At 43.7% G+C, this 25,414-nt stretch overlaps 1 protein-coding gene across 1 annotated transcript in view; it reads right to left on the bottom strand.

Moving 5' to 3' along the window:
• Nucleotides 1-25,414, bottom strand: part of NELL1 (neural EGFL like 1) — a gene marked incomplete at its 3' end in the record, with an annotated part of 870,822 nt that overhangs the window by 772,104 nt on the left and 73,304 nt on the right. The window contains exon 3 of the mRNA XM_004369835.2: nt 254-404. Coding sequence (XP_004369892.1) covers nt 254-404 — 151 coding nt within the window. The remainder of the gene's footprint in view (nt 1-253; nt 405-25,414) is intronic.

Raw genomic sequence — 25,414 nt, 5'->3', positions numbered from 1 at the left:
AAAAAAAAAAAAAAAATACACTGGACTTCACCAAAATTACCACTTTTATGCTTCACAGGACACCATGAAGAAAGTGAAAGGACACCACAGAATGGGTTTAATGTCTTTACTATTTACCTTGTTAGAAGGCCTTAGCTAGCTAAATGTTTCCATGGAGCTATGATCTCTAACTTTCAAGGAATTTGGGAGGAGGGAGAGGGGTCATTAACTCTAAGTAGATCTGGATTTTCAAAAGCAGAAAGAGCTTTCTTACCTGCGTTCCAGTTCTCGAATGGACAGTATCACTCCTGAAGTCGATGGCTTCTGCTGTATTGTGGCCAGAAAGGTGAATTCACTCTTATTCCGGAACAGCTGAATTAATTTCTCGCTCACATGAGGGGTTGCATGAATCTCTCTTTCTATATCTAGAAAGAAGGAAGAGCAGGAGAAACAGGATGGGAGGAAGAGGAGAAGCAACGAGCAAGAAGGAGGAGAAGAAAAGAGAAGAAATACAGAAGGAGGAGAAGGAACATAAAAAAGAAGAAGAGAAAAGATCCACAGTTAAAACTTCCACATCCAAAGGATTCAGATTACATCTTTCATTTTCCCCTCCTGTCAATAGTTTTCACTTTCAGGAGTCATCCAGCATGCCACACGGCTGCATTCATTCAATGCAAAACCCAGAAATGCCATCTCTGTCACCATGCCCACTAGTCACTTTGACAAGTTTACAATGGACCAGCCAGTGATTTTCTGACAGAAATTTTGGCAGGACACTGAGCAATTCAGGCTGCTGCAAACAGATTAAGTTGCTGTAAATAAGGTGAGAGGCAGTCAGATAAATGGGGTCCTAAATTCAAAGAATCTTGGGTTTAGCAAGACCCCAATGCCACTCAGCAGGCTGAATTTCACTTTTCCTATGGACTAAGTTTCCTTCTCCCCACAATGCATCTAAGGAATTCTGTCCTTGCCTTGTACCCAGTAGAGATTTACTAGTGCTAATAATGCCAGACAAGTCTGCCTTTGCTTCAAGAATAAATACAAGGCGTGCTCGTGATCCATAAAGTGTACCTGGAATTTCTCTGGAAACATGCAACGGAGGACCTTCCTCACGAAATATTCATTAAAGCTGAGGTCAATCGAGCAGGGCTAGGGGGTGTGAGTCCAGTAATCCCCCTCCTGGAAAGGAATCTTTCTGTCTCCAACATTCCCATAATGAAAGACATCCATCACTTCAAACTCAGACTCACTCTTGTTATGATAAACTGGGTATTATTTCATTAGGTTACACTATACATCTTGGCCTCAGATCAACTCGATAGCAATGGACTTGGTTTTGGTTTATACTTCCTGGCACCAGAAAGGCGGCATCGAGGGAGCAGAGTTAGAGAAAACTCTTCAGAGAATGATAAATGAACACCAAAGCCATGTTCAGTGGCCTCCTCTCACACCCAGGACACCTCCTCTGATTGTAGGGTAACTACTTGGTTATTTCTCCAGGGCTGCATGAAGAAGAGCCTTTGAAAAGACAGAACTTCAAAGGCTGCACTGCCCAAGAAACATCACAGACTTGGAGATGGACCTTGAAGCATATCATCCCAAAGAGTGTTTTCTAACAAAACAAAACCCTTGAATTCTTGACCTTGGACCTCAGTCTTCTCATCTGCAAAATGATGGGGAGGATTTGGTGATCTTTAAGGGCCTTTCCAGTTTAACGTCCTATAATTCTATGGATTGCTCTTTCAAGTTTGCAGCACAAGAAAAAAAGGTGGGGGCGGGGGGCATGAAAGTCTTTCTCAGCTGTAAAAGTGTAGGCTATGGATGGCATGAAGCAAGGATGGTCCTCTACCATGGAGGCGCCCAACCCAGGCAGAGCACTCTACCACCATAAAACGCACCTGGACAACATTCACTTTTCTGCCCAAAGAAAGGCTTTCACTACTTTACTGTTAAGTGGCATGCTGTCAGCTTTTGTCACGGGCTGAGATAAGAGATAGCCACTTAAAGAATGCTTCTTTACCTTCTACAAAACCAGGCCAAAAATTTTCAGGATGATTTTCAAAATCTATTAAATGTATGAAAAAAACACTTTGTAAAAACTAGCAAATGTTTCTTAGCATTATTTTTATTATCATTACTATTAGGCAGAGATTCTCACTATAAATTCCACCTACAATTCAGCACCAGAAAAACCTTCTTCCCTTGAAATTAACTTATATGTTTACTTTAGTCAAAAATAACTTATTTTTCTTTTATACTCATCAATTAGGAAACAACTGATTGGTAGTGGCTGCCTGGAGCACTCATTTCAGAAAGACTCTGAGGTTTGGGCTCAATGAAGAGAAGGCAATGATTAATCAGCAACGCCTGCTGTGAATTCAAATGGAGGAAAGGGATATGAATATCAGGTTGGGGTAACCTCAGTTCTCACTTAATTCTCCCTGGGTGATATTATTCAGCTCCACGGCTGATGACCCCCAAATTTGTATCTCCAACCCCAACCTCTCCCTTAAATAACAGATTCATATATTCAATTGCCTACGTAATATCTCCATATGAATATCTAATAAGCATTTCAAACTGTATATGCCCACAACAGAGCTCTTGATTTCTCCCCACCCCCAGCCCCCTATTTTCTCCTGGAGTTCCCAGTCTTGGTAAATGGCACCACCCAGTTCTTCAAGCCAAAAACATAGAAACAAACTGTCTTTGATTCCTTCCTTTTCTCCACTCTCCATATTCAATCCAAGAGCAAGTCATGGGGGCTCCAATGTATGGAATGCATCTACTTCTTCCCAACTCCACTCTTGTAACTCTTGTCTAAGCCACCATCTTCTCTCCCTAGGCAACTCCAATAGGTTTCTAACTGGTCTCCCTGCTCCCATACTGCCTTCTTTTCTCTATTCTCCAAACAGCAGACCAAGTAATCTTTTAAAAGCATAAACCAGAATCATTTCGGTCTCCTACTTAAAACCCTCCAATGGCTCCCATTGCTCCTAGGATAAAGTCCAGACTCTTTAGCATGGCCTGCAAGGTCACACACAAACTTACTCCTGCCTACCCCTTCCACCCGATTCCATACTCTCCTCCTAGGCTACCAAAGGAACACACGAAGCCCATTCCCATGTCAGGGCCTCTGTGCTCCTCCCACTGCCCAGAGTGCTCTTCTCCCATGTCTTCACATACCTGCCACCTTCTCCTCCTTCACTCTCATTTAATGCAACCTCCTGGCCACTTTCCCCAAAGCAGTCTCTCCATTAATCTCTCTCCAGCACAGCACCCTGGTTACTTTCTCTATATCACTTATCACAGTAGACGCATCATTATCAGTTATTATTTCCTTATAGCACTTATCACAATCTGGTTTCATGTTTCTTACTTCCTGTCTTTCTCTCTAGAATGTAAGCTCCATGGGGACAGGCATACTTGGTTATTCATAGTTGCATCCCCAGTTCTTACTGCCTGGCATAAAACAGCTGTCCAAAAAATATTTATTAATTAATATATGTGTCATTTATTGTTCTCACTTATACTGTTAGCTCAAGTAACCATAAATGTTACAGTTAGAAAACAGTATGATGCCAATTGGGCAACTAGGAGATAAATGCATATTTCTCAAATGCCAGAGGCTATCAAACTAAAGAAAATGATGTTCGGTGCCAATCAGCACCTCCTCTTTATAGGAAACCTCACCTCACCGTCCGATCCACTCCAACCACCCTTCTAGTCATCCACTCTCCTAGAAAACTGAACATATTTTATGCCAGCTTTTCTCATTTCTCTTTATAAATGATTGGCACATTGAAATAAAGAGACCCCATTAGCACTCACCAGAGTGAAATGTAAGAAACGTCTTTTGATACACGGACACTATGTGCATTGGCATTTTCAGAAAAGCCATTTCAAGTAAATGTTTACCGTAATTTAGCAGCTAAAGGAACACAAGGAAGTAATTCCACTTCTTACAACACAGAGGCAAGAACACTGGACCAGGTTCCAAGAGACTGAGGACTCTCTGGGTTTCACCAATAACTAGCTCTGTGACCTTGGCTAAGACACTTTACCTCTCTCAGTCTCACATTCTACATCTGAAAATTGAGGGGATTGAACTATACGATCTCCAAATGCCTCACTGGGTCCGATACTTTGTTTCTGTTAATCTTTCTACTGTGCTGCTAGCCACACAGCATAAGAGAGCGCTGAAGGTGTTTTCAAGCTCTCCAACACCCAGACTCTATAATTTGTCTCCTCTGCTGACTTTCCAAATCAACATCAAACACAGAATTGTCAATTACTGAAAATAGTGATATGTCACCTACTTTGTAGCAACCTGTTTTTTCTCCAGAGTTAGAAAAGCAACCAATGAAAACCAATTAATGAGAACCTATAGTGAATATCATACTCCCATATTCAATCATGATAATGTGTGTTTGCTGTATTATTTGAGAATATTCAATTCTGCTAGAGAGAAGAAGAAAAACAAGTGGGATGAATAAAACTCATAAGAAGTGTTAAATATAGACAGCAAGTTAGGAACCTGTGAAACATGTTAAACACAATCAAATAAATGGAACATTAAGTGTGTTAAATACAGAAAAAAAGGATTGAATAAGAGTGTAACTTAAAAATAGAATGGGGTGGGAGGACCAAGTCATAATGTACGGATCGTACCACCTTCAGAATGACGGTTTATGTCATCCCTAAATCCAACACTCATCGCTGACACCCATTACCATCCCATTTTGGCCCCACATGCAGTATCCCTGAGAAATGCTGATGAAACTCATCACTGCTCAACAAATTAACTGGTAAACTACATTTATGGCCAGGAGTAGTCTCCAATAAAGCAAGCATGTTGGCTCCAGGCACTCCCTATCTGCTGAACCCCCTTTTGTTCAATCTCAGCTCCGGTCGCAGTAACCACATCTTCAACGGGGAGGGCTGATGCAGCAGAAAGAGACTAGATATAAACATAATGCACAACCCAGGAATCAGGTGGTACTGTTCTTCCACCTGGTTTGCACCCTATCCTAAGTGTGTTAACCTGCTCCATCTCTTTCCCCCGCTTCTTCCTGGATATTTCAAATTGAGTTCATAAGCCACATGATTCAAACATCTGAATTTGGTCTGTGAGGCTTTCTGTTTTGTGACCTCTGGAAGTGTTCTTAGGGGCTTCCATTGCATCAAGGTAATTTCCTTCACAACAACCATTTAGGTGAAATTTTCCATTAAAAAAGAAAGAAAAAGAATGTTGTTCTAAACACTCAGAGATTTTACATGATCTAGTTAAGTGCTAACTCAGCAGCAAGTGTCAAGTGCTTATTCTTTCCTAGGATGAAAAGGTTCTACCCAGTCATTTTTAAAGAAAGACAGAAAAAGCTAATATGATGATTAAACATCAATATAAAAAAAAAAATGTTGGGTGAAGGGAGGTGAGTGGAGAGAAGGGATGGAAAGAAATTACATGACGGCATTCACAGACTGTTCTCTGCCTAATACAGACAAAATTTCATTTCCCTTTTCCTGACTTACACAATCAGGATGGTGGTGAATTTTCTTGTCAAACACTTGTCGGTGCTTCCTCTGTGCGAAGTACCGTGCTGGGCATGGGAGAAACAAATATAAAAGTAGTTTCTGCCCTCAAGGACAGACACATAAGCAAGACAGTTTCCTGGTGACAACCTGTACAGTGTAGGAGAGTGCACAAAGGAGGGAGGGGGTTGGCAATGACTCCACAGAGGAAGCATCACTGAACTTGAGCCTAAAGAGATGAATAAGCATTCACCAGACAGGAGAAAGAGGGAAAAGAGTACATTCATTGCAGGATTGCTGCGTGTATGTGAACACCCACGTGTTTTACATTATCCTAACATTTTTCTTTCTCTGCAAGCATCTCTCTCACTAAAAGTCCAACAGAGAAAGCATCTACTCAACCTAATATTGGAGGGAATTCTCAGGCCCCTGACTGGCCAAGGGGCACCAGATTAGCACAAAACAGAGCAACAGGCAAGATCCCCACTGACCCACCAGGTGAACTGAGGTAGCAGAAGGAGCAGCAGCCAGAAACATTAAAAAACAAACCCAGCAGGGCAGCCCACCTCAGCCCTGAGCGATGGTTAAAGTAGGTAACATCTTCATAATTACAGCATTTACCCAGAAACCCTCAAAACATGGCCAACTCCTGATACAGACATGGCACGTGCTTCCTGCCCGAGTCCCACTTAAGCTTGTGGTAAGACTGGCCCCCAAAGGTAAAGCAACATTTGTTAATGTGAAATAGCAGTTGGCTTTTCATGTCTGGGAGGAGAGGAAATTTGCCAATCGAGAACCGCCAAACGTCCACACAGCAATTCATGCTGTGGGGAGGCAGGGAGGCATGTGTCCTGCGGTTAAGTCCTGTGGCCCTTCTTTGAGAACATCAGATGTTATTGATCCAAGCAGCTTTCAAAGAAGCAGAAATCACAAGCAGGAAGTAGTGGGGACACCAGGAGACCCCCAGATAATGTGTAAGGGATTTCTATCTCCACTAACAAGTTCACAATAACATTCCATTAAACTCCCATTAACTCCAGAAGCCAAAATGATGAAAAGTAAACATGTGTTATAGCTTATTACAATACCCAGCACAGGGCTAACTGCTTTGTACATACCGTCTTACTTACAAAAGCTCTAGGACGTAGGCATTATATTGCTACTCTACAGACGAGAAAACTAAGTCTTAACAAACTGTAAATAATCTTCTAAAGGCCACTTGGCTAGGAAGCCATAGAGCTGAGTTCCTAGCCAATCAGGCTGGTTCCAAAAGCTACGCTCTTAACTGTGCTGTATCTGCTATCTGCCAATTTGTGCGATCTCAGTGCTCGGCATTTGTGGAAAATACAAATATCATCATCATATATCCAGTGCCTGGCACTTTGTATTCACTTAGTAAATGCGATGGTTAAAACTGTATATCAGCTTGGCTGGGCCACAATTCTCAGTGTTTATATGTGATCACTCCCATGATAGAATCTGCTGTGAGTAGCCAATCAGTTCAAAGGGAATTTCCTTGGGGGTGTGGCCTTCATCCGAATATAAGCAGATGTTCTGGCTTTTTTGCTCGCTGTGGATCTTGCGGCTGCCTCCTTTTTGTCTGACCTCCAGTTCTTGGGACTTGAGCTGTCAGCTTATCTGCCAATCTTGGGATTCCTTGATCTTCACAGCCTGTGAGCACGAGCCCTGCTCTCCAACCTGCTGACCCTGGGTTCACCAGCCCCTACAGCTATATGAATAAAGAGAAGCCTCTATTCTGATCCACGGACTTGGGACATCCCAGCCTCTACAATCACATGAGCCGTTTCCTTGATATAAATTTCTCTCTATATATTTTTATACACTTTGCTGGTTTTGCTTCTCTAGAGAACCCAGACTAAAACAGGAAATATTTATTGAATAAATGAAAGAATGATCTATGTGTACATCCCCTATGAGGTAGATGTCAACATCCCCATTTTACAGGTAAGAAAACTACGGCAGAGAGAAGTTGCATAGCTTGCGAAGAGCCACAGGCAAGTGAATGAAGGCAGAACTGACTCTTGCCCACAGAATCAATCATGACACCCCGTGGCATTCACCTGGTGCCCTGCTTGCGTCTTCATCCTCTTCCCATTCCCTTCTCCCACTTCCCTTCCCTCCTGCACGCCAGCCACAAAGCCTCCGTTCCCTTCTTCTCAGGGTCATGTTCCTTCCCACCTCAGCGCATTTCCATCTGCAGTGACCTCTCTCCTCTATCCTTCTTGTCCCACCCTTTGAGTATCAACTGAATTGCTACTCCTTCAGGCCAGCTTTCTCTGACCACACCAGACCAGCTCAGATTCACTGTATTTCTTCCTCATTGCACTTAATTGCAGTTGGGGCTTTGTGTGTGTAATTATTTTATTAATGGCTACCTTGCCCAATAGACTGTAAATTCCATGAGGAATTGTTTACTGATATATACTCAGCACCTAGCCCAGTGCCTGGCACACGGTAGGCCCTCAACAAATGTTTGTTACATTAATAAATTATATCTTGACTCCAAAGTCTGGAACACAATATAAGAAGGAGGTTTACTGGAGACACTCAAATATAACCCCAACCTGCTGAGAAAAAGCACATTAAAATAATGAACCACCCAAGGAATAATAAAGCCAACGGAGCATACCCAACTCCTCCACGAGGGGACTAAGCCGAAGGAATCCTGTGACACATGGTATTAATTTTTTGTAATTACTATGTGACTCAATCAAAAGAGATTCCCGTGCCCCCATAATTTTACTAATTAGGTAGGCGCTGTAAGGCAGCTAAGCTCTTTTTATAAACGTTTGAAAATACCAGTAAGGAAATCAACTCACCCCCTCTGTCACTAAGAAACTAACAAACTGTAAGCACTCCTTCTCTTTAGGGTGCCTCCTCACTGCCTCTGTAACCTGCCAGTGATAAAATCTCCCCCTCCGTCCTCACCCCTCCACCCCATCTCAGTTGAAAGCTTGAGAATAAAAAGAGATGGATGCCAACTCTACCTGAATCACAAGACAGGGGAACAAAAACGAAAGGGCTGGTGAAAAGATTTTTTTTTTAATATGATTAAGACTGCACTGTCAAGCAAAAAAAAAGCTATCCAACAGCAGAGAATGGTAAAGTCAATTATGGTATACACACCCAATGGAAAATGATGTGTGATAACACGATGATACCAAAGGTACTGAAATGACATAGAAAATGCCTAGGAAATAATGTCAAACAGGTACAAAATTGCATGTATAGCATCATATCAACTATATATAAAATGTACTTAGTGATGCATCGGAGCCCTAGTTGCACAGTGGTTAAAGTGCTCAGCTGCTAACCAAAAGGTGGGTGGTTCAAGGCTCTCTGCAGGAGAAAGATGTGGCAGTCTGCTTCCGTAAAAATTTACAGCTTCTACTTTTAAATTTAAAATTTTAAATTTGCAGTTCTACTCTGTCTGATAGGGACACTATGAGTCAGAATCAACTCAACAGCAGTGGGTTTGGTTTTTCTGGTTTAATGATGCATAGCAGAAAGATAGGTATGGTCTTCAATCAAAATGTTAGCAACTGGGAGCTAACATGAGTGAAATGTTTCTTCTTTCCATATTCCTGGATTTTCCAAATTTTCTCTGAGTATTATTGTAAGGGAAAAAAATAACACATTTTATGCTAAAATAAAAGAGTGCGTTATAGAGACAGGGAGAAACAAGAAGGGCATCCCATAAAAGAAGAAAATGAGTACCAATCACCTTGCTTTCAGTCACTTAATTGTTTATCTTTGAATCCTTAAATCGATGAGAACAGATTCTCCTTCTAGCCAACTTCAACCAGCCTGGCTTTCCATGGAATATTACTCCCCTCCTTAATGGAGACGCCCCTGGGCAGCACAAACTGTTAAGCACTCAGATGCTAACCAAAAGATTAGTGGTTCAAGTCCACGCAGAGGTGCCTCAGATGAAAGGCCTGGTGATCTACTTCCAAAAGAAATGAGCCATTGAAAACCTTATGCAGCACAGTCCTACTCTGCATACGTGGGGTTGCCATGAGTCAGAATGGACTTGACAGGGAGAGGACCAGCTGGCTCCCAGAATGCGCAGCTGGGGGATTTCAACAAAAACAGCTTTTAGCTCTCTTTGGTCAGCTCCATGCCCATGCACACGATAGCTCCAAATGATGGAGCTAAGGTATATTCTGGCAATCTCGGGCAGTCAAGCTTCTTAAGGTGTCATTTTAATCTGCACTGTCAAGAGCCTGAGAACCCTGAGAGTCCACCCACCACATTGTGTTTGAAACTGCACACATAAAAGGTTGGTAGGTGCAAGCAAGAATATTGCTCTCAGCAAGGGATTCTCTCCAGGTTCTTAATAAAAGCAAGAGGGTAGCCCTTGGCCCTGCCCTCGAGGAACTACCCATATAGCCATTTACCCATTTGCTCATACACTGTTTACTTTAAAAACCTTTATTAAGCAATCCTATGACCAAATACCACGAACATAAAACTAAGATGTGTTTCCTGTCTTCCAGGATCTAACAGTGTGTAGTAATGAAGGCAAAGATATAAATGAATGGGAACTGTTAACTTGCTCATTTCAGAGACATATGAAAGTGGGTATGCTCAGGAGACATCGAAGCTCTGGAATAACCTGGAGCAGAATTAGAGAATGCCTCATCAGGGACTTGATTTCTAGGATAGGAGGCAGTGTAGGGTAGTGGTTAAGAGCTCAGGGTCTTGGAGCCAGACTGCATTTCAAATTCCAGCTATGCCTCTTAGTGGTGTGGCCTTGAGCAAGTTAACCTCTCTGTGCATCAGTTTCCTCACCTGTAAAATGGGAATAAAACTGCATCTACCTCATGGGGATAGTATGAAGACTAAATCAATTGCTACATGATTGACACAGTGGCTGCAACAATGGGCTCAAGCATAGCAAAGTTTGTGAGGATGGCGCAGGACCAGGCAGTGTTTCATTCTGTTGTACACAGGGTCACTATGAGTCGGAACCGACTTGATGGCACCTAACAACAACAACAAGCTCTTAAAAAAGTGTCTGCCGCATATAAAGCACGTGGCAATTGTTAGTTTATTTGGAACAAAGTTGGAGCAGCCCAAGTCCTAGAAGATGGCTGGAATACTAGGCTATGCCAGTGACCACCATGCCATGTGAGACTCGGCACAGTAGTTGGTGCTGAAGTGAAGGCCAAGCTTATGGTTGTATGGCTGTGGGAGGACAACAAGCAGCAGGGTAACGGATGCCAGCCATGGTTAGTAGCCAATTCCAACTCTCTTTTGTTTAAAAAAAAAAAAAAATTAGCAGTTTATAGGCCTCCCAGTCACTCCAATCTAGGTCCATCTAGCCAACACCCAAACATTTGAGTTTTTTTACTGCCTGCCAGATGTCAAACTAAGGGCTTTAAATATACTACCTAATTTAATCCTCACAGTAGCCTAAGGATGTCAGTATTGCTACCTCCATTTTATAGATGAAGTACAAAGACTTACAAAGTTTTCTACTAAGCAGTATGGCTGGAATTCAAACTCAGATCTGTGTAAGCCCAGCCATGATGCACCACTGTCTCTCAGCATCATCCGTCTCAGACAAACCAGTGTTTGAATCCCAGCTCTGCCATGTCCCAGCTGTGAGACCTTGGATAACTCAGTTTCCCGTCTTCATCCTTGAGATGCCTCCTCTGTAACATGCTGACACCTATGTTTCAGGTTTGCTGTAAGGCGTTAATAAAGCAATACATGGAAAGTGCCTAGTACACAGCTAGAGCTCTATAAGTAATCCTGCCTCTCCTTAGGATATTTCTGAAGAGCTTTACAAAAAAGGAAAATCTACACACTAAAGTCTGAACTTTAACATTTGCTAAGTGTGTTCACACACAGGATTGCATTCATACTCACAACCGCCCACTGAGTTGGCAATTAATAGTGTGGTTCAGTCGTAGAATTCTCACCTTCCATGCAGGAGACCTGGGTTCAATTCCCAGCCAACGCACGTCATGTGCAGCCACCTCCATCTGTCAATGGAAGCTTGTATGCTGCTATACTGCTGAAAAGGTTTCAATGGAGCTTCTAGACTAAGACGAACTAGAAAGGCCTGGCTATCTACTTTCAAAAATCAGCCAGTGAAAACCCTATGAATCACAACGGTCTGATCCACAACAGATATAGGGATAGCACAGGACCAGGCAGTGTTCTGTTCCATTGTGCATGGGGTTGCCATGAGTCAGGGGCCCACTCAGCGGCAGCTAACAACAAAGATAAGGAAACTCCAGATTGTAGAAGATGACTTGCCCAAGCAAGTAGCAGAAACCAGGTCCTGTGACTCCAGCTTTGAAGCTCTTTCTGCATACTGCTGCACAGCTTCCCCAGTTCCCAGACAAGAGACAACCGACAGACTTTTCTGCTCCCCTCCAATGCCAGGCTTCCCCTACCTGAGGGGCACTTCTCCGAGATGCTAAACTGCTCCAGTTCCGTGCAAGGGAAAATCTCCATCCTGCTTTAAAAGTTTGGAGCAGTGGGCTGGCCTCATTATAATTAGTCCCCTTTTGTGCAGTCCTAATTCTCAGGCATGAAAGAGACATTTTAAATGCTGTGCTGGCCTTGACCTTGCCACATCTACTCAGATTCAACAGTAAACAGTACAGCTCATGTTCAATTGCTAAGCTCTCTAATTTATGATTATTCATTATAAATCATTTTTTACATGTTGCTTCAAATGCTATTTTTCAAGAATAAAAATCTGCCTGCATTGAAATACACAGCGATTTTAATATGCAAACCTCCTACAGAGATGATGTCTCATTTTAATTATTGTTTCCGTTTAATGGGTTTTCATTAAATTAGAGGATGGAGCAATTACTAGGGTGAACGACTAATGTTTCAAAGGTAAGCTCCTGTAGCTCTGTGGGCAAAAAGACACTTGTGGCATAGAGAAATAGAAAGCAACACTTTTCTGGATAAACTTGTCTTCAGCCTGATGGGAAACAGTGCTGGCTATTACTTTTCCCAGCTTCAAAAACAGAGGAGCATCCTCTCGCTATGATTTGCAAACAGCTCTAAGCGTGTTTTTAACTTGGAGTATCTTAATCATATAACTTCTCTATCAGGAATCCAGGCTCCCCTGTCATCAAATTGGAAAGTTCTCTTAAAAGTCCATGGCCCTCAAAGCTAGATGTCAAACCACAGGAAAATATTCCTAATGAAATTGTCTTCTCTCACACACAAGTAATTTAGTTGGTTTAGTGGATTAATGTCTGACTTCCCACCCCTGGGAAATTGATTCAACTTCAACGCTGGCTGCAATGACCAAAATAATGTTAATTAGCAAGCTGTCAGAGGCTCAATGAGAAATGACTTTGGTAGCCTCAGCCATATTTCACCCTAGAAACTGCACACAGTTGGTACTTGGGGACCAACAGGGCAGAATTATCTCAGAAGAAGGTTAAGAAATGCATGAGAAGTAGGAAATGGGGGAGGGTGAGAGGTAAAATCTGCCGGATTGGGGTCCCAGTGGTCAGAGGAGAGGTACATGACTCAATTCGAGGAGGGGTTGGAGGGTGTTCGATGCAGAAGCATGCATCACAGAAGGTGAGGGGGCTTGGCAAATTTCAAACGTATGTAACTTCTTTCTCTCCAAATGAACTAGAGGAGGAAGAGGAGAAAGCTAGAGGAGATCCTTCCAGAAATAACTGGCATATTATATTAGGGCAGGACTGGTTACTATGTCCAAAAAACCTATTGCCATTCAGCTGATTCTGACTCATAGCAACCCTATAGGACAGAGTAGAAACCAAAGGGCTCCAAAGCTGTAATCTTTATGGAAAGCAAACTGCCACATCTTTCTCCCAGGCAGCAGCTGGGAGGTTTGAACCGCCTACCTTTTGGTTACCAGGTGAGTGCTTAACCACTGCACTACTAGGGCTCCTGGTCACTACCTACACCATATAAATAGTTCAGCAGGGTCTCACATGCTATGGAAGAAGGGAAACAAAAGGAATCCTTCCGACAACAGAGAGAAATCACAAAAGTAGCACTGCTGTTAGCTGACATCAGGTCGGTCCCTGACTCACGGTGAGCCCATGCACAACAGAACAAAATGCTGCCCATTCCTGCGCCATCTCCATGATCAGTTATGGACTGGACCATTGAGATCCACAGGGTTTTCACTGGCTGATTTTGAGAAGTGAATCACACAAGCCTCCATCGACAGATGGGTGGTAGCTGCACATGAGGTCCTTTAGCCAGGACTCCATCACAGAGGGTGAGAATTCTACCACTGAACCACCAATGCCTCACAAAGTAACACTTGTCCCAGGTAAACTAGCAGGAGCTAATTAATGAATCAGGTACTCCCTCATTGCCACCACCACCCCAAGCCTGACAATGACCACACATCAGGACCCGTACCATGGCCTGCTGGAGAAGGCTCCTTCCTCTGTGATTGCAAGTGTCTGGAATATTTTGGACAGGAATAGTAATTTGGAACTCTTCAGCACAATGCTTTCTTCTTAGCTCCTTTATTTCCACTGTCCTAAAAAGCACACCATCAGCTCTTTGATCATGTGCATTAATCTAATTACATGCCTTGTTAATTAATTAGTTCCAGAGTCACTGCTGGGGAGGTCTCCCTCACTTTTTATCTGTCTGTGTTGACCGCATGGTGCCTGGGCTTTCAGGTTCTTGGGGAAACGGTGCAATTGCTGGCCTTTCAATTGTGCTGAAGAGGGACAATGAAGCTTTCTAGACTCGGAAGGATTCACCTGGAGCTCTGGGCTTTGAACAGAAGCACTGAGAAATGTATACATCTGTCCAGAAAGGATACAGGAGTGGTTTCTTATGGACTAGCTGCTTCTCTCTGAAAATTGATCTCCTCTTTAGGGATTTCATTCTGACCATACTAAACATTAATATCACCCTTAAAATAAATCACTGGAAATGCTCCTGGCCTCTAGAGCTCAAAGTCAACTGCTATCTGGCTGGCAGATCTTTTTTTCTCCACCAATTTCCCACCCCCACCCTCACCAAAAAAAGAGCCATAACCAAGGGCTAAAACCATAATCTCCATTTACTGAAACTTTTAAAAAGAAATGAAAAATGTTGATTTGGGGGAAAATTGGTCTTTGATCATTGTTGCAAATAATTTGGTCCTTGCATGTCCTAGGGTAACAACACTGGCAGTTTTCAGTAAATTACTTCTTCAGTGTATTAAACAGTGTCTTCATGATAATTCACTTCAAAGGGAGCCTGGTAGGTTCCCAAAGAGTCTTTTCTATTTGGGGATGATCTGATTTAGACAATAGATATTCTTTCCAGCTCCCTGAATTACCCACCCCAAAAGTGGTTGTTAGTTCACGTGTGCACCCTCCCTCCCAGACTACAGCATAAGCTTTCTCAGTGTAGGACCAGGAGGCACCTGGAGCCATGCACAGGGCTCCCTGAGGCTGTAACCTCAGCTCTTCCCAACTGGAGTCCCAGCCTCCTTCTCCATGCCTATCCAAATCCTGCCCACCTCTCCTGGCCCAGCCTAACTCCTCTAACTCCACCGAGCTCTGGCACCCCAGCTGAGGGTGATTTTTCCTCTCAACTCCAAGATTCATTCACTCATCCATTCAAACACATATTATAGAGCGTGGTCTGTGACACCTCTTACACCGTGGTAAAAAACACAGGCTCAGTCTGGAGAGAGACATCTAGCGAGAATTTTTACATGCACTAGCCAGTACCACTCATCCCCACACTTCTCACATCCTACATCTGTCAACTCCTGTGGCAGCTCTCTATCCTCATTTTAACTGACCTCTCCACAAGCACCCAAAGAGTCACCCTCCTTTTCCCTTTTACGGTCCTCTTGGCATTGTATGGACCCTGTGATGGTTAAGATTGTGTGTCAACTTGGCTGGGCCATGATTCTCAGTGTTTTAATGTGATCACTTCCATGACTGAATATACTGTGAGTAGCCAATCAGATGAAAGGGAGTCCCCTTGAGGGTGTCCGGCCTGCATCTGAATATAAGCAGACGTTCTGGCTTTTTGCTCACTCTGGATCCTGAGGCTGCCTCCTGTCGTCTCATCTCCGGTTCTTGGGACTTGAGCTGTCAGCTTATTTGCCAAACTTGGGATTCGTCGATCTGTACAGCCTGTGAGCGGAGCCCTGTGACCTTCCAATCTTGGGTTCGCCAGCCCCTGCAGCTATGTGAATCAGGAGAAACCCTGTGGTCTTGCCTGCCAATCCTGGAATTCATCAGCCTTCAGAGCCTGTGAGCAGGAGCCCCGCTCTCCGACCTGCCGATCTTGGCCTCAGCAGCTTCTGCAGCTGCATGACTTGGGAGAGGCCTCTACCCTGATCCACAGACTTGGGACGTTCTAGCCTCTACAATCACGTGGGCTGTTTCCTTGATATATATATATATATATATATGCTTTACTGGTTTTGCTTCTCTAGAGAACCCAGCCTAAGATAGAGCCCTAGTGGCACTGTGGTTAAGAGCTCAGCTGCTAACCAAAAGGTCAGCAGTTCGAATCCACCAGGCGTACCTTGGAAACGCTATGGGAGAGTTCTACTCTGTCCTATAGGGTCACTATGAGTTGGAATCAACTCAACAGCAATGGGTTTGGTTTGGTTTTTTTGGCATTGTATGTTATTCTGGTTTTCCTCCTACCTCTGAAGACAGCTTAGACTCCTTCACTGTATCATTTTTCTCTGCCTGCTCTATAAATGCTAGGGTGTTTCAGAGCACATCTGTCCATCAGCAAGTACTGAGCCCACTGCTACTGAGACCCCCAACCCTTTCAACTAAACTATTGCAACAGTCACCAACTGTTATCTCGTTTCCACTTACGGTCTTTTCTTCTCTTTTCCCTTCTCTCCTCTGTTTCTCCCTATGTAGCAATCAGACAACTGGGAAATCATTTGCAAACTTAAACAACATCACTCACCTCAATCCCTTACTTTAAATCCTCAAATAGTTGCCTGTATTAGTTTCCTGTTGCTGCTGTAACAAATTATCACAAACTTAGTGGCTTAAAACAACCCATACTTACTATTTTACAGTTCTGGAGCTCAGAAGTCTGAAATTGGTTTCACTAGGGTGAAACCAAGGTGTTAGCAGGGCCACGCTCCCTCTGGAGGCTCCAGGGGATAATCCATTCCCTTGCCTTTTCCAGCTTCTAGGTTTGCATTCCTTGGCTCATGGTCCCTTCTCCTAACTTCAAAGCCAGCACTGTAGCATCTTCAATTCTCTCTGCTTCCCTCTTCTCTGAAAGCCTTCTCTGTCTGTCTGAACCTCTTGTCTCCTTCTTATAAGGACCCTTCAGATTATACTGGCCACATCTGGATGATCCAGGATACTCTCCCCATCTCAAGATCCTTAACTTAATCACATCTGCAAAGTCCTTTTTATCATGTAAGGTAGTATATTCACAGATTGATTGAGTGGACAGCCAGGACCCCGTACAGTGGCTGGCACACAGCAGCATGGCTGGGGCTCTGTTAAGGCTTGCTGACTGTTAAATATGTAAGTAAACTTTAGATGCTCTTTTATAGATAAAGGCTCAAAAAAAAAACTTTTCTCACGCCGCTTACTCAAAGATTGAGAGAGTAGAAATTCCAGAATCACATGTTGGAAAAAGAGATATCGAAAGTAGGAATCGAGAAAGTTGCTTTTCCAACCTTGCCCTGTTCCCCAACACGCATGTAGAAGCACACACTCATGGGTTTAAACAGTTCTTTAATTATGGTGAGATCTTTTGTCTAAATAAAATAACAACAAAAAGATGCTATGACTAGCTTATATATAAAACATGCAGCTAAAAGCTGACTGGCTGGAAAACCCCATCAAGCCCCAAATACCATCCACCCTGTGTCCCTCCTTTCCAATGAAACCTGTAGCTCATAAATGTCTAGGAGGGAAGGGCCTTGCCCTTCCAGTTGCTCTCTACTTTCACATGGGCTGCCATCCAGAGCAGACACATCCCTGACTTCACGTGGGACTATCTGCTGCATTAGGGCTGCCATCCAGCCCAGTGCTGGGACTTTGGCAGAAGACCCAGGGTAAGATCTTCCTTCACATCAGTTTTTGAATACAGAGATGTTTCCTGTGTCTTCCTCACTCCCTTGAGTGGGCTGGGTGCAGCACTCCATGAACTCACAGCACCTGGAACAATCTTCTATCACACCACCACCACACAAATCACTCCCATGCTCAAAATCCTTCAATGGCTCCTATTGCCTATAAGATAAAATCCAACCTCCTAATGAGACCCACAAGGAGCCCTGGTGGTACAGTGGTTAAAAGTGCTCGGCTGCTAACCAAAAGGTTGGCAGTTGGAACTCACCTGCAGAGTGCAGGAGGAAGATGTGGCACTCTGCTTCCATAAAGATTACAACCTTGGAAACTCTATGGGGCAGTTCTACTCCGTCCTACAAGGTCACTATCAACTCAGTGGCACACAACAACAACAATGAGAGCTACAAAACCCTGCACAAGGGGATCCTGTTACCTCTCCAGGCTCATCTCATGGCCTCAGGTTAGGCTGTTCCTCTGTGTGGAACACACTTTCCCCAGTGGGCTCCTGCTACCTCCTGTTCACCATTCAGGCTTCAGCTGAAAGGTAGCTCCTTGAGACTCTGCCCACATTCCCGGGTCTTTTCTTCCTTTGAGCTTATCCTGGTGTGAGGCTACATGGAGCTCCTCATTGTGCTCCAGTGCCCAATGCCACACGGCACGAAGGGCAGGTATTGAATAATATGGGAGGAACGGTGGACAAATGAATAATTATGAGTTCCCCTTAGTCACCCACTCTGAACCTGTATGAACCCACAAATCTCAGCCTTTTTGAGACTCCTGTAGGTTCTGCCTGAACCCACCAAGCAAGTATAAAACCTATGGTATACAATAGCATTATGATTTGTCCTGGACCTGCCTCACTTCAATTTAAACAGTAGCTCCCAATTCCTGTACCCTTGGATTGGGGATTTTGATCAACAAGTACCCACATTTCATTTCTAGATTCTTCAGCAATTTTGGACCTTGTCTTCTGTGGAACCAGGTTCAAGACCTCACCTTTTCTTCCTTCCAGCTCCCTCCAGCTTAGGGTTCTCAGCAATCACTATGCATCAGAATCACCTGCGTAGAATTTTAAAAATACAGTGCCTGTGCCTCATCCCCAGAGACTCAGAAAAAACTGGTCTGGGGTGGCGCCCAGGCATCAGTATTTACGTATTTATGTGTCCCAAAGGATTGTGACTCGCAGTCACGCCAAGGACCTGGTCTTGTTCAGGTGCTGGCTCCAGGTAAGACACAGCCTCCAGCACGTTGGTTAGCCCCCAGTGTTATCCACCACCCTCCCAATCAACAAACCATATTTCCTCAAGCCTATGGTGCCATAAAACCAGTTGTCATCAAGTCGATTCTGGTGCATGGCGACCCCATGTGTGTCACAGCAGAAATGTGCTCCATAGGGTTTTTAATGGATGATTTTTCAAAAGTCTATCACCAGGCCCTTCTTCCAAGCCACCTCTGTGTGAACTTGAACCTCCAACCTCTCAGTTAGTAGCTGAGTGTGTTAACCATCTGCACCACCCAGGGACTCCATAGTCTGGAATTCGCTGTCAATCCTAGGGTCTGAGTGACATTGACAAGTCATTTAATCCCTTGGAGCCTCAATTTCTCCTTTATAAAAAAACAAAAAACCAAACTCATTGCCATCAAGTCAATTCCTACTCATGGTGACCCTATGTGTTACAGAGTAAAACTGCTCCATAGGGTTTTCTTGGCTGTAATCTTTACAGAAGATCACCAGGCCCTTCTTCCATGGCACCACTGGGTGGATTTGACCTGCCAACCTTAAGGTTAGTAGTTGAGCACAAACCATTTGTACCACCCAGGAAGCTCATTTCTCCTCCATAAAATGGTTAATAATCATAATGATACTTACATCCCAGGATCTGCATACGATCATCTATACGAACAGATTTAAAAATGTTTGTCATTCTCACCTTCTCCTTGCTTGAGTTCCAGGTCACTGTCAACACCATGGGCACAGGCAATGCTGTGATGGGAAGGCTCTCCTTCCCCACCTTTCTCAAATATAATCTAGCGCTGTGAACGGGTGGATGAATGTCAATATGACGAAAACAAATACTGAGTGAATCCATTAATAATTTGGACTAAATATGGGAGAGGCCATAGGATGATGTGGGTAGACAGGTGTCTCTGAATGAATTAGTCAGTAAATCAGTATCAATTTAGCCCTCTGTCAGAGTCCCTGGGCAGTGCACATGGTTAACACGCTCACGATTCTAGTCCACCTAAAGGCCTCGGAAGAAAGACCTGGCGATTTACTTCTGAAAAACCAGCCATTGAAAACTCTATGGAGCACAGTTTTACTCTGAAACATATGAGGTCGCCATGAGTCACAATGAACTCAATAACAACTGTTTTTTAAGCCCTGTGTCATCAGAGGAAGCCTATTAAAACAACACTTGGCCTTCTTTTTTGCAATGACGTTGATATATCCTTTTTAAAAAGTGCCTCCGCTCACTTTTCCAATTCACGACATAAACCAAAAGGGTGAGCATCTTTCTTAAATCTTTCATTGCTGTCCCACAACATCTGTGGGATGTCGGTACACTTTGGAAGTGGGCTTTTCCTGCCACTATTCCCCAAAATGTCCCCTGCCCCCAGAGCAGGTGTATCAAACAATCCAGACCCCATGTTTATTTTTTTAAAAAAGACAAAAAATTTTTTTAAAAAATGAGAATGCAATACTTTGACCAACCACAGAGTAATAATATGAGCATGATAAATGCAAAGACGCCTGTCAGCATTTCTATTTATGTATAACTACTGCTGTAGGCCTCTCCTTAATCATGCTCTTATTCACTATATGCATCAGTCTGTCAGTGTGGGTTCTGGTGTAACCGAGCCCAGGAGCCCCAACCAGCATAAATACAGGCCACACACTCACTCGTTCCATGCAACTTTTCCCAGTGAATTATTGGAGAGAATTAAAAATTCTTCAAAAATGTCACAATAATAACTATTTTATCTTTCTTATGCCGTAATTATGATTTGGAGCTTTGCTTTTCTTATTTCATCCAGGCACACCACAACTCATGAATAAAACATGACAAGTTTGATAGCAGCCATTGGAGAGGGTTCATCCATAACAGCAGACGTGCTCAGTGTACAAAGAGCTTTTTGTATTCCAACAGCCTTTGTTTCTGGGATGGGCTTTCATCTAAAAGAAGGGCCACGTGGGTTCTCCCATCTCCCGTTCCCCTCCTACCACCCCACAATTCCTGCCTTCAGCACAACACCTGAAACCGTGTTTACTTTGTCCTTTAATGAGGACATTTCTAAACAATTAGGGAACAAATCAAAACACCAAAGGGTACTCTACCCAACATGCACTGGCTTGAAACAACACATCAAACAATCAACTCACAGACAGATGCACAAACAGGACTGCAAACCAGCGCACAAAGCACGCGACTTTACAGCTTAAAATCCTTAGTGTGATTGCACCCACCTGACAAGAGAGTTAAAGCACTCACAAGGTTCTCTTTCGAGAATTTTCCTCTCTTCAGCAAAAGCAGCCAGGCCCATTCAAAGTTCAGGCTCTGTTATGTCTTTTAAAGAAATAAATGTGAAAAGGAAAGGAAAGGAATGTGTGGCTCTGCAAAACCATCAGCATTTATCAAATGGTCCCAGGGTTGTCAAGCTTCAAGTTCCGAGGCTTCATTTTTTAAAGCGAATCTATAAGCATTTCGTTCTATCACACATACAAAACCAGCTGGCTTCCAAGTTTTCCTTCCAAACACAGATTTTTTTTTTCTCCAGAGTTTGTTTCAAAACATTTGAGAGCAAAAAGACATTTTAATGCCACTCCTTGCCCAAAACACAGAACTTGGAGCACTGAGTCAGGATTTAGATCTCCTGGACTGAGCCATTTGCCAAAGTTCCAGTGTTGTGGGTTTGTTTGTAGAGCCTGACAAACAAATCTAAGAATAACCTGAGACTACAAAACATTTCTAACGCTCTTCAAGAAAATGAACCCTGGTAGTGTCAGCAAAAGCAGAATGCAAAAGCTTAAGTATATACTGTTGTTTTCTTTTGCTTACTGGTCAGAAGCACAATGATAACTATTTTTGGAAATTGCAGGTCTGCTTTTTTTTTTTTTTTTCATTTTCACCCTGGCACTCAAAGCTATAAATAGCCTTGAAGTGTGACCTCATCTCCACTAGCACAGGTCCGAAGCCCAGGTGAGCGGCTACTACATCGCTGCTGTGGTTTCTGAGGTGTGAGTTTAGTCACACTGTCTTTACCTAATGTCGTGTTATATTAAATGGCACCTTGCCACAGACTGACACATATGACACCAGGCAACCCAACACTGGGTAGGTGCCAATGAAAAATAAAATTTGTCCTCCACCACCACTTCACACCTCCCCACACTCACACGCCAGACATGCTTGCAGTTTGGACAGCAAGACGAGCCTAAATCTTCCGCAGGTAAATAAAGTAGCAGCCTGAACACTCATGAAAAGGAGCTGATTTTTATTCCCACAGGACAGTGCACAACAGGAGCTTTTGGCACTCCAAAGGGGCCAAACGAGGCTGGGGGATTCTGCAGAGGCACTGAAATCTTTAAGATACTCTGTCAAATAGGAACAGACACCAAATTTCAGATGTAATGGTACAAAGAAACAAAGGAGAAAAATAAAAAAGATTCACAAACCAGTCACACCTATGCCTATATCAACAGTGCTTGAAATCCTGAGAACACTTGTTTTTAAGTCAAAGGGTCCCCAGTGGCAAATCTCAGGGTCTTGCCTGGCAGATCTGGGAGCTGCCTTCTACCACCGTGGGGCCTAATCGGTCACTTCCTCTCTCTCCTCCATTCGCTGGGCGTTCCTTCCCACACTACATTTGCCTTCTTCTCCTGCCCAGACCTTCAAGGACAGGGTAAGTTCAACACACTTTAGAGCCACTTCCTCCAGCAAAAATCTGGGAACTCATGGTCTGGGACCTGAGATAACTGCGTGCCAAAACCAGTGTATATCCAAATGTTCTAGGGTCTCCCACCACAACTCTATATGCAGCTGATCAGGGGCATCCTAGACACAGCCTGCGTAGCAGAGAATGCAACCAGCCACACTAGTCTAGTCAACCAAACACATCTGAGAACAACATTAAAGCTCCATGCAGTCCAGCCTGAACCTTTCACTGATGGTACAGAATATGCTGGATTTCTCAATTCAAGTGTAGAATCTCCTCTTTCATTTGTGTAAGATGGCATGGGGGATGGCTGAGCTGAGGCCCAGACATTACAGGTATGGGCAACATGTCTCCCCACCCCTACACTTCACACCAAGAAACAAAACAAAAAAACCCGTTGCCATCAAGCTGATTCCAACTCATGGCGACCCTATAGAACAGAGTAGAACTGCCACATAGAGTTTCAAAGGAGCACACGGTGGATTTGAACTGCAGACCTTTTGGTTAGCAGCCATAGCACTTAACCACTAAGCCACCAGGGTTTCCTACTTCTCATCAGGGACTATTTATAGCCACTGTATGTTCTAGAAAGGAGCCCTGGTGGCACAGTGGTTAAGCATCGGCTGCTAACCAAAAGGTCTATGGTTTGAACCCACCAGCCGCTCACAGGGAGAAAAGTCCTGGCAATCTGCTCCCATGAAAATTTCAGCCTGGGAAACCCTATGGGGAAGTTTTACTCTGCCCTATAGGGTCACTATGAGTTGAAATCAACTTGACAGCACACAACAACATATCTTCTGGGGCTTCTGTTTTGCAACTGGGGAGGGACAGTAGAGGGAGTCTTTTTATTGTTGTTATGGTGGTAGCCTGTAGGTAGAGAATGATGTTGCTCCCTCCTCCTCGGGCCCTTGGACAGACTTTGAGGTCCTATGTGTAGAGGAATAAGAGCTCATAGGATACAGTATTTCCTGGAGGGATTTTGTGGATTCTGGACAAATTAGGGAAAGTCAAAAGGCAGTAAACAAACTGTGGAGTAGTGGATATAAGAGTCATTTTCCTACTTGGACCTGGGAGCACTCTGCTCCCCGAAGGGGCTGGGTCCTAGGCCAAAGTACAGAGGACAGCTCTGTTCCCACTGGGGACAAGTTTCTTTTGGATCTCCTGAAGACCAGCATCTCTAGGACCCATCAAGCACAGCACTCTGGCACATAGGTGATGATTCACAAAGCGTTCCATTAACAGTGGAATGATGAACTTCCTCCAAGCAGCTTCTTCAACTGGCCAGAGCAGAGAAAAAAGAATAACCTGCTCAAAAGTAGATGGAATTGTCAGACTGACCAGTGAAGTACCCTGTAAGAGACATCAGAAAGACTTGGAGCTCCTGAGGCTTTGCACAAAATACCAGAAGTTCTGCTTGGCAGAATGGCACAAGAATAGATGTTTTGTGCTTGCTGGCAATAATGCAGTCCCATTAGTATTCTCAGACTCATGAATCCTGATGACATCTGGGTCTCATTTAGGCCATTAACATCATTAAGTAGGAGCGTCCGGGTGTCAAGGTATTTCAACGTGATTTTCTTCCATGAGGATCATGAATGCTCTGGATATCTGAGGCTCTAGCTCAGCCCTAGTGGGGAGAGTTGAGCCAAAGCTCTATGGAAAACTGTAAGAAGCAAATACTGAAACATCCTAAAATTATGAATGTGAGGCTCACAAAGGGAGGCAGGTCAATGTAGGAATTGAGTTTAAAGGTAATGCGGAGGGGTGGGGGTGGAAGAAGACAGGGTTTGGCAAGCAGGTGCACATTTGAGACCCAGGTGAGCTACTTACCAACTGCAGGACTTCTCTGAGCTACAAGTTTCTTCCATGTAAAATGAGGGTAAAACTCCCCACCTCACAGATTGTTGTGGCACATGGCAGCCTCAATAAATATCAGATCCTTCTCCATCCTTCCCTTTCACCCTCCCAACATACAGAATTTTTACTAATTTTGAGGTCCTTGTTACATAGACGTAGGAGCTCTGGTGGGTTAAGCACTCAGCTGTTAACCAAAAGGTCAGCAGTTCGAACCCACCAGCTGTTCCGTAGGAGAAAGATATGGCAGTCTGCTACTTTTAAGATTCATGGCCTTGGAAACCCTATGGGACAGTTCTACTCTGTCCTATAGGGTCGCTATAAGTCAGAATCAACTCGACAGCAGTGGGTTTGGTTTGTTTGGTTTTGTAACATAGAAAACAGAAGAATAAAATATTACTTTCACGTAGGGAAGCCAGCACAAGTGTACAAGGCAACGTTACAGAAGCTCCATAGACACATCCAAACTCCCTGAGAGACTGAATTGCTGGGCTGAGGGCTGTGGGGGCCATGGTCTCAGGGAACATCTAGCTCAATTAGCAAAACACAGTTTATAAAGAAAATGTTCTACATACTACTTTCGTGAGTAGTGTCTGGGGTCTTAAAAGCCTGTGAGTGGCCATCTAAGATACTCCACTGGTCTCACCCCTTTGGGAACAAGGGAGAATGAAGAAAACTAAACATACAAGGGAAAGATTAGTCCAAAGGACTAATGGACCACATCTACCACAACCTCCACCAGACTGAGTACAGTATAACTGGACAGTGCCCAGCTATCACCACCGACTGCTCTGACACAGGTCACTATAGAGGGTCCCAAACAGAGCTGGAGAAAAAATGTGCAACAAAATTCTAACTCACAAAAAAGATCAGATGTGACGACTTCCAGCAAAACGGCATTCTAGGCAGAAGCACCACGCCGTCCCTCCACAGCAAAGATCTGAAAAACTAAGCCAAACAGAGAAAACAACAATCCTGAAACCCTAAAACATCAAATGAAGAGATAAAGAACTCAGCCAAGCACCAAATGGAGTGAGAAAACTGACAGA

The sequence above is a fragment of the Trichechus manatus genome, unplaced genomic scaffold, assembly GCF_000243295.1.
Source record: "Trichechus manatus latirostris isolate Lorelei unplaced genomic scaffold, TriManLat1.0 scaffold00006, whole genome shotgun sequence".
NCBI classification, from domain to species: Eukaryota; Metazoa; Chordata; class Mammalia; order Sirenia; family Trichechidae; genus Trichechus; species Trichechus manatus.
Note: the sequence above shows the minus strand (reverse complement) of the source record. Positions and strands in the feature narration are given on the sequence as shown.